The 9,578-nt window shown below is 39.6% G+C and overlaps 2 protein-coding genes across 2 annotated transcripts in view; one reads left to right on the top strand and one right to left on the bottom strand.

Moving 5' to 3' along the window:
* LOC103131796 (high-affinity choline transporter 1-like) overlaps nt 1–2,503 on the top strand; it is a 30,612-nt gene extending 28,109 nt beyond the window's left edge. The window contains exons 7-8 of the mRNA XM_007543524.2: nt 417–634; nt 717–2,503. Coding sequence (XP_007543586.1) covers nt 417–634; nt 717–1,262 — 764 coding nt within the window. The 3' untranslated portion in view covers nt 1,263–2,503. The remainder of the gene's footprint in view (nt 1–416; nt 635–716) is intronic.
* Nucleotides 2,504–4,603: 2,100 nt separating this feature from the next.
* The window catches only part of cox20 (cytochrome c oxidase assembly factor COX20), a 9,013-nt gene continuing 4,038 nt past the window's right edge, over nt 4,604–9,578 (bottom strand). Inside the window, exons 3-4 of the mRNA XM_007543525.2 lie at nt 5,107–5,170; nt 4,604–5,031 (exon numbers count right to left, since the gene is read on the bottom strand). Coding sequence (XP_007543587.1) covers nt 4,887–5,031; nt 5,107–5,170 — 209 coding nt within the window. The 3' untranslated portion in view covers nt 4,604–4,886. The remainder of the gene's footprint in view (nt 5,032–5,106; nt 5,171–9,578) is intronic.

The raw sequence follows: 9,578 nt of genomic DNA, 5'->3' as shown, positions 1-9,578 counted from the left end.
TGCTGTGATTTTTGCTACAAAGGGGTAGATCCCCTTTGTAGCAAAAATCACAGCAAATAATAGATAAATTATTTTGTGTTGAACCAAATATTTCCCATTTTATAAAAAAAAAATTAATTTGTTGGCAAGATCTAGATTTTTTATAGGAGACCGTTTTTCTTTTCATTTCACGATGCTATCTTTTTATGTTGAAGTCACATCCAAACGAAACTAAGCAGCTAAAAATTACAATATCATAAAAAACTTCAATATTTCTTGTTGCTCATTTTAAAAAGGAAAAGGATTGAAGAGGTATGTAAACGGTCCGAGATATTGAAACCTGGATTGTCCACTGTGGTTCCATCATTTTTTTAGGATCAGTTTTCAGACAAACCAAACAAATAAGGATGTTTTCATTCTTTATTTGTTCTCCTCAGACTGGAACCTGACTTCTTATGGATTCCCGTCTCCTCATGAACGTGGGGAGACAGGGCTCGTCCTGCCGCTTGTCCTTCAGCACCTCACCCCCTCCTACATCTCCATCATTGGCATCGGGGCGGTGGCAGCTGCCGTGATGTCATCCACTGACTCAGCTTTACTTTCTGCAGCCTCCATCTTCACCTCCAATATTTATAAGAACATCCTGAGGACGCAGGTGAGAAGATGACAATACTCACCTAAGCAAATCTCCTGATGCCGTTGGGGTGATTTATTTTTTTGGTATTCCTCCTCGGCAGGCGTCTGACCAGGAGATCCAGTGGGTGATCCGCTGCTCTGTAATAGTCGTGGGCCTGGCTGGCACGTCGCTCACCTTCCTGGACAACAGCGTCCTGATGATCTGGCTGCTTCGCTCTGACCTCACCTACACCCTCATGCTACCTCAGCTCATCTGCGTGCTCTTCTTCAGCGTCTCCAATGGTTACGGGGCCATTCTGGGCTGCGCCGTCGGGATCCTCCTGCGGCTGCTCTGCGGGGAGCCGGTGCTTGGCATACCAGCCATCATCAAGTTCCCAGGATACACTCTGGAAAACGGCATCTACATCCAGCGCTCGCCGATCAGGACGATCTGCATGCTGTCTGCCGTGTTCTCCATCTTGTTGTTCTCCTACCTCGCTTCTGTGCTCTTCAAGCGAGGCCTGATTCCTGAGAAGTGGGATATTTTCAATGTAAAATCTCAATATTCAATACAACTCAGCCATAAGGCTGTCACTACAGACCACAACCTGAATGATCCAACTGAAGGCAGTGAAGTGTGTGAGCTGAAGTTTGAAACAAAACTTTAGTGATAAATGACGTGGTGCAATATGCAGTTTGATAACTTTTAAAATAATGATTTCATGATGATTTTAGCCATTGCAACATAGCCAGTATTTTTTTTTTTAACTTTGCATCGTTAGAATGCAGTCATGAGAAAAACAATAACACATATGCTTTTTGTTATAAGAGCCCAGCATTTCTGCAGTTTTATGCAGCAGTGAAATGTTAAAACACTCACATACAAGACAGCTGCCTCCCTGGTCCAAATACATCACAGACAAAACCAGAACCAGACGTTTAATGGCTTTAAATTCATCCTCATGAATTATTCAGTTGTAGCTGCTAATAATGAACTCTTCAAACTGCTAAAAAGGGTACTTTTCCAACCCAGTTTCTTCAGATGGTCAATGTGAACAGGTATCAGGTTGTGTGAATTTCCCCTGGGACCCGACATACTTTTCTTTTTTTGTTTTGTTTTTTTCAAACCAAAAAAACAAAACAAACAAAAAAACATTTAAATTGACGTGAGACTCACATTAAAACTAGAAAAGAGCAAATTAGAGTAACGAACAACCTTGATTACTAAAAGTAAGTAATTGGTTAAGCTCAATGATTTTTAGATTCATTCTGCATCAACAAAGAATGTTTAAAATAAAAGACAAATATAGCTTTCCATGTCATACAAAACTTTAATGACAATTAAAGTCATGCATAGCTAGTAAATATTTGCCTTTCTGTATTGATTATGCAAACAGTTCTGTGGAAAACACAGCTAGCACTAGCTTAGCTACATAGCAGGAAAAGGACTAATGTTAGCTTAGTTGTTTGGTCAAAATGCCTTAACTTTAGTCTAACTAATACTGTTCAAACAACAAACACCCAGACTAGTCATAAGCTAGAAGTAATAATTATCAAATTGTGAGGCAAAAAAACAACGAAGGATTAACTGTCTTAGGTAAAACTTTTAAATGTTGGTAGTGCAGAAATCAATGGCGACTTCTTTTTGGTGACATAAGTCAATTCATTTTTGAGTCCAAAGTAAAAATGTTTCAAATCAGAATTTTGACTTGGAAATTTGCTTAGTGTGTGTCAGAAATGTACAGCTCACAATCCAACATGGCTGCCATGCGTAAAATGTAGTTGTAACTTACAGAATTTTATTTATTTTTGCTCTTATGAAGGTGTGTGTCTGCGAAAATCAGTCACATATATGCAGTACCAGCATGCATATATGTGACAGTAAAAGTCCTGCTGAGGTAAATTACCGATAGAGATATATGTTTTTATTTCTGACGACATTGTAAAGAAAAATACAGGAACGCCAGAACACGAGCGCCATATTAGTTTGGCACAATCCACTTTTGTTAAACTAATATTTCCTCTGTTGAATTATTTTTATGGCTTTTCAGTTCTTCCAAAGTTTGGAAAACTAATTTTTTTGCTACAAATGCTTTGTGCCTTTTTTTTTAAATTAATGTTTGCTTTCAAAATTTCATCCCTACCCTGTGCCTGTTTTTTTTTTCTGCGGGAGGATGTTTAGCATCACTTGAATAACTAATAATTTAAAGTAATTTAAAGTAATTCCTTCAATGAGCTCATCAAATATGACTCAGATCATTTTCACCAGGAGGAGGTGACTCAGTTCCTCCAATTTGATCAGAACTCATATTTTATTTTATTTAAAAATCAATGGACCAAAATGGAGCCATGATGATCGGAAACAGGGATACAATTTTCAGAAAAAAAAAAAATACAAAACCTGAATTGTGAGGTTTGAAAGTTTGTGACTACCAAGAAACTGGCACTCAGTGGCAGGTACATGAGTAGCTGCCATTTGATTAGCAAACTGAAGATCTTGAGGGGAAATTAAGTGAATGCAGTGACCAATAATAGGTTTAAAGAACCTGCAAAGCAAGATGTCATTTGATACATCTTGTAAAACAAGTAGGTTTTAATTTGTATGCATATACTGTGAATGAATGTACTGTGAACGGGGTGATTATACTGATCATATAATCCCCCCGTCTTTCCATTCAGCCCAACTCATTTGGGCTGGATGGAATTAATCCAGTATCTGGAGTAATTCATCTAGATACTGGATGAATTACTCCATCCAGTATCTGGATGGAGTAATTCCATCCAGATACTAACAGACTGCAGCGGTTTGAAACCAGAGTTTTGTGGTGGTCCTTAGCTTCGTACCAACATGAAGGGTTGTGATAAACCAGGCGTCCCATCGGCAGGTGTGTTTGAACCTTTGTCCAGGACAAATAAAGAAGTGACTCTGGTCTGTTAACCGAAGTCAATGCAGGTACTTCAAGTTTCTGAACTTGAAGCCATCTACCTTGAAGTGATCTAGCTGCTCATTTAATTTCCCATCTGGGTCTAATAAATTCTGTCAAATTGAATGACCTAAATGAACCAAAACTGAACACAAAGTGCTTCCAGGTTGTTTGCCATCATAAGCCTGAAAACACGTAACGTATTTGTTACGTCCAAGTTGAATATGAAGTTGGTACGGACTTTTTGTGTTTAAACATATATTCCTGTTTACCAATGAGTGCAGAAAGTTTATGAATGTCATTGTGAATAATACAATCATAGAAATTCTCCATTAAACCTGCCTTGTTTTAAGATACCAAGGCTGAATGAGTGTGTAATCAAACTAAAATCAGCAATTCTTGTTAGTTTTTTCTTGCCTTTAGTGAACACGTTAAATTGTTTTTCTGTTGTTGACAGAAAAGATATTCAAGTTTTCTTTTCTCAAGACATCCAGCTGTCCAGAATATAGTGAATGGGGATAAATCCTGATGTGTTACTACATAAACCACATAAATCTTGTAGTAGTAAAACATTACATTTTGTAATGTTTTACTACTATTGTTCTATGCAGTAATAAAACTCTTTATAAGAGCTGCTATTTGGCTTTTATCTGGAAAATACTGAAAGCAAAACGAGTCTTCTAGGAATTTGGGTGGCTGATGGAGAACCTCAGTAAATTTTAGAGTGGCTATGCTGACACCTGACACCTAATAGGCAGCATAACATTTCATCATACTGCTATTGAGCAGTGAATAATACAAAGGTGCACTGTGCGAACTGAAAGATTTTTACATTACAACCACAAACTTCAGTGAAGTGCTGTTTTACAATTTAGGTTACCTTAGAAAGAGAAACCTTAAAGTTTAATGTATATTTGTGTTCAGCTGCCAGACATTACTCCTAACTTATACCAGAGGTTCAAAATACAAATAGTAGACATAGTTTACCATAAGTGAGAATTGTAAAGGAGCTTCACTTAAATCATTCTAATCATTTATAAAATAGCAAATCTGATTCAAAACTTCAACAAGCATTCAAGGCTCTATTGATTTTTAACTTTTTTATTAACTGTTCCAGAAATTGACATCTTAGATAAATACGTTATTGGAGTTGATTAAAAAAAAAAAAAGATTTCTCAGTTTAAGCTTCAAGAGCAGCTTCCCGTTTGTATTGGAAAATTTTTTGAAAACTTCTGCTTTAACAGACCACTTCCCCCAGTAGCAGAAACTTTAGAGAGACTTCCAAGCCAACAGAAATAAAACCTTTCCACAGAGGCCGCAGTCTGTGTCGCTTTGATTCTGTCTGCTATGGAGACGAACCGCTGGGCGTCACGAGGGGCCAGATGGAGTGTCTGCTCTGGGTCTGTTAGTTGGGTCTAGAGATGTTCCCTCGTAAACAACCTTGTTCCGGATGCCCTCCTGTATGACCCTCTGCTGCACCCGTAGTTTAGCGTTGTTCATTCTGCAGTAAAACCTGAAATGACACAAAACGGTGAGAAAAACAACTTTTCTTTTCGACAGGGAAACGTAATAATCCCAGAGAATATACCAAAACCCGAGAGTGGTGAGCATGAAGCCCGCAAAGCCGACGTCAAAGGAGCGCCTCACTCGACCTGATGACAGCAGGAGAGAAAGAGTCTGAGTCATCAAGTACAGCTCATTTTTACTGAAATAAATATGTTTTTATTAAAGTCAATGAATTATTACTAGAGATGCAAATCTTTTTAGATTCAGAAACCATTTTTAATTCAGAAACTTTTTTTTCAAATGGTATGTTTGTATATTATGCTACTGACAAGTAGAAAGGAAGTGTAAAGATTTATTTAAATCAATTCTAGAAAGTTTCATACTGAATCAAATTTCAGCAGTTTAGACTTCAACAAAAGTACATTTGTGTATAAATTCTCTAAGCTTTTGTCTCAGGGTTTCCCCCAGTGTATTATAGGCCTGGCGGCCCGCCATGCTTTACTAGCGCCACCGCCAGGCTAAGCCTTTCTTTTTTTCTTCTTCTCTCTCTCTCTCTCTCTTTTTTTGTTTTTAGGAAAATAAAATAATAATAATTTAAAAAATCGCCTTTTTTAAGCCGGATTGCGAGCGTCTCTTGCTTTGAGCTTTTCACTATCGGAGCAGATTTATTGCTAAAAGATATGTTTATAGAAGGTAGGTTTATAGTTTATGCATTCAAAGCCGACAGCGCACCGACCTCGCGCGCTGCAGCAGTAGCTCTAAAGTTTACCTCAGCCCGGATCGCGCGCTCCTCCTTTCACTCGAACTGGACACAGGCTGACCTGAATGGATATTTATTTCAACCCCCTGGGAGGAATTATTAGGAGTTTAAACCTCACCATGTTAGCCATGGTTGAGCAACTCTATGCGAACCGCAGGAATAACATGTAGTCGGGCTTTCAGTGGTGCTTTGAGCGAGCGGTGAGAATGTTTTATATTTGTGAACAAAACATTATGCGGGGTTTACATCTCAACACGCTTCCCAGCGTTTGGCCCTGTCTTCCATGTAAAGTTTATGTCTGTGTTCCCGGTTGGCCGGTGCGTTAGCGGTTAAAGACCCAGCGCAAATCACTCATCGTGCAGGTTTAACCCGGTGAGGAGCTTTCGCACTCTCCTCGCAGTCACGCATCAGGCTGATTTTATATTATTTCATTATTATTACCAGCAGAGGCGCAAAAAGTGGGTATGCAGCGTATGCAACGCATAGGGTCGCAGCACCAGAGGGGGCGCCAAAATCCCGTCTGGAGGGGGCGACGTGCCGATTATGTTTTCCCATACAGTTCAGCGCGCCTCACGCTCTTTCACCTCTCGCGGGGGAGTTGAGCGTCGGTCCTTCACCCTGAAGTTCCTTCCCTCAGAGGGGGGCCGATTTATGTTTTCGCATCCACCTGAATAATGTGCAGTTGCGCCACTGATTACCAGTATTATTTTTCCGGTTACACAGTGCACCAAATCGTATCAAATGCTTTGTCTACTTAGTCAGACAGAGTGAATGCGCGCGGTCACCGGACATCTGAAAAACTCGTCCATAAACTCGACCAACCACAATAGTTTCTGTCTCCTTGTTAAAAACTCAACAGACACGAAAGGAAAGAGCTATTAAAGCCACATTAGCAGCATTGAATTAAATCTCCCGTTTGTTGCTCATCTCTGCGCAATGCAGCGGGTTTAACTCATCATGCAGGGCCGGTCCAAAGCTGTATGTCATATTCTGTCTGGAGCAGAATATCACTTAGGGGCCCCTTTTGTTGCTAAAAACATCAGCACCTCTAAACAGATTCTGTTAGACTTAGTGAAATCTAAGACAGGGTGAGTAGTTTAATTGGCAAACCTGAAAAGCACTAAATTATAATTGCTGTTTACTAATTTGTATTTGTGAACAAAGAGCTGAAACTCAAAGATTAAACTCACAGCATTAGGTGGTTGCTAATGGTAACAAACCAATCTGACTATGGATATTGTTCTTTGAACTTTTACAAAATAAACTTGCCAGCTCCTTAAAATCTTACATATAAATGTTAAATAATTTAAAATCTTTTAATTTATGTATGCTGAAACCATTATGTCAAATTCAGCAGCATTGCTAATCTCAAACAAATGCAACATTAATACAGGTCCTTCTCAAAAAATTAGCATATTGTGATAAAGTTCATTATTTTCCATAATGTAATGATAAAAATTAAACTGTCATACATTTTAGATTCATTGCACACCAACTAAAATATTTCTGGTCTTTTATTGTTTTAATACTGATCATTTTGGCATACAGCTCATGAAAACCCAAAATCCCTGTCTCAAAAAATTAGCATATTTCATCCAACCAATAAAAGAAATGTGTTTTAATACCAAAAAAGTCAAGTTTCAAATAACTATGTTAAGTTATGCATTCAATACTTGGTCAGGAATCCTTTTGCAGCCTTCAATGCGGTGTGGCATGGAGGCAATCAGCCTGTGGCACTGCTGAGGTGTTATGGAGGCCCAGGATGCTCCGATAGCGGCTTTAAGCTCATCCAGAGTGTTGGGTCTTGCATCTCTCAACTTTCTCTTCACAATATTCCACAGATTCTCTATGGGGTTCAGGTCAGGAGAGTTGGCAGGCCAAATTGAACACAGTAATACCATGGTCAGTAATACCAGTGGTTTTGGCACTGTGAGCAGGTGCCAGGTTGTGCTGAAAAATTAAATCTTCATCTCCATAAAGTTTTTCAGCAGATGGAAGCATGAAGTGCTCCAACATCTCCTGATAGCTAGCTGCATTGACCCTGCCCTTGATAAAACACAGTGGACCAACACCAGCAGCTGACATGGCTCCCCAGACCATCACTGACTGTGGGTACTTGACAATGGACTTCTGGCATTTTGGCATTTCCTTGATACAGACTCTGGTACTTTGATTTCCGAATGACATGCAAAATTTTCTTTCATCCGAAAAAAGTACTTTGGACCACTGAGCAACAGTCCAGTGCTGCTTCTCTGTAGCCCAGGTCAGGCGCTTCTGCTGCTGTTTCTGGTTCAAAAGTGGCTTGACCTGGGGAATAAGGGACCTGTAGCCCCTTTCCTACACACGCCTGTGCACAGTGGCTGGATGGATGGATGGATGTTTCTACTCCAGACTCAGTCCACTGCTTCCGCATGTCCCCCAAGGTCTGGAATCGGCCCTTCTCCACAATCTTCCTCAGGGTCCGGTCACCTCTTCTCGTTGTGCAGCGTTTACTGCCACATTTTTTCCTTCCCACAGACTTCCCACTGACGTGTCTTGATACAGCACTCTGGGAACAGCCTATTCGTTCAGAAATTTCTTTCTGTGTCTTACCCTCTTGCTTGAGGGCGTCGATGATGGCCTTCTGGACAGCAGTCAGGTCGGCAGTCTTACCCATTATTGCGGTTTTGAGTAATGAACCAGGCTGGGAGTTTTTAAAAGCCTCAGGAATCTTTTGCAGGTGTTTAGAGTTACTTTGTTGATTCAGATGATTAGGTTAATTGCTCGTTCAGAGAACCTTTTCATGATATGCTAATTTTTTGAGACAGGGATTTTGGGTTTACATGAGCTGTATGCCAAAATCATCAGTATTAAAACAAAAAAAGACCAGAAATATTTCAGTTGGTGTGCAATGAATCTAAAATATGACAGTTTAATTTTTATCATTACATTATGGAAAATAATTAACTTTATCACAATATGCTAATTTTTTGAGAAGGACCTGTATATCTGTGGTCTGTGTTAAAATATTAGCATTTATGGGGCCCCTGAAGCCCTGGGGGGCCTGATGGAGCTGCTGACTTAATTTGGATTTAACAAAAGTGGAAATAATTTATATTTATTTTAATTGTATTTTTTGATTAGTTGTTTTTAAGACTAGTTGTGGGTTTATATAGCAGTTCACTGGCAATGTTTTCCCATAGCATATAATTACCCAGTGATATTTTTACTTTTTCGGTCTACTTAACATCTTTTAATAGAAAAACATGGTGGACCCCCTCGGAGTCCTGACCACCGGGCTTAGCAAGTTTTCTGGGGCTTAGCCCAGAAAACTTGCTAAGCTGTTCCGTACGTAAGCTGTTCCGTACGTACGTACGGAACAGCTAAGCTAACCTAATACGTACATACGTACATACATACATATGTACACTGCTCAAAAAATAAAGGGAACACTTAAACAACACAATATAACTCCAAGTAAATCAAACTTCTGTGAAATCAAACTGTCCACTTAGGAAGCAACACTGATTGACAATCAATTTCACCTGCTGTTGTGCAAATGGAATAGACAACAGGTAGAAATTATTGGCAATTAGCAAGACACACTCAATAAAGGAGTGGTTCTGCAGGTGGGGACCACAGACGACTTCTCAGTACCTATGCTGTCTGGCTGATGTTTTGATCAGTTTTGAGTGTTGGTGGTGCTTTCACACTCGTGGTAGCATGAGACGGACTCTACAACCCACACAAGTGGCTCAGGTAGTGCAGCTCATCCAGGATGGCACATCAATGCGAGCTGTGGCAAGAAGGTTTGC

Source organism: Poecilia formosa, unplaced genomic scaffold, assembly GCF_000485575.1.
Source record: "Poecilia formosa unplaced genomic scaffold, Poecilia_formosa-5.1.2 Scaffold838, whole genome shotgun sequence".
In the NCBI taxonomy this organism is placed as follows: Eukaryota; Metazoa; Chordata; class Actinopteri; order Cyprinodontiformes; family Poeciliidae; genus Poecilia; species Poecilia formosa.
This window is presented reverse-complemented; position numbering and strand designations above follow the sequence as displayed.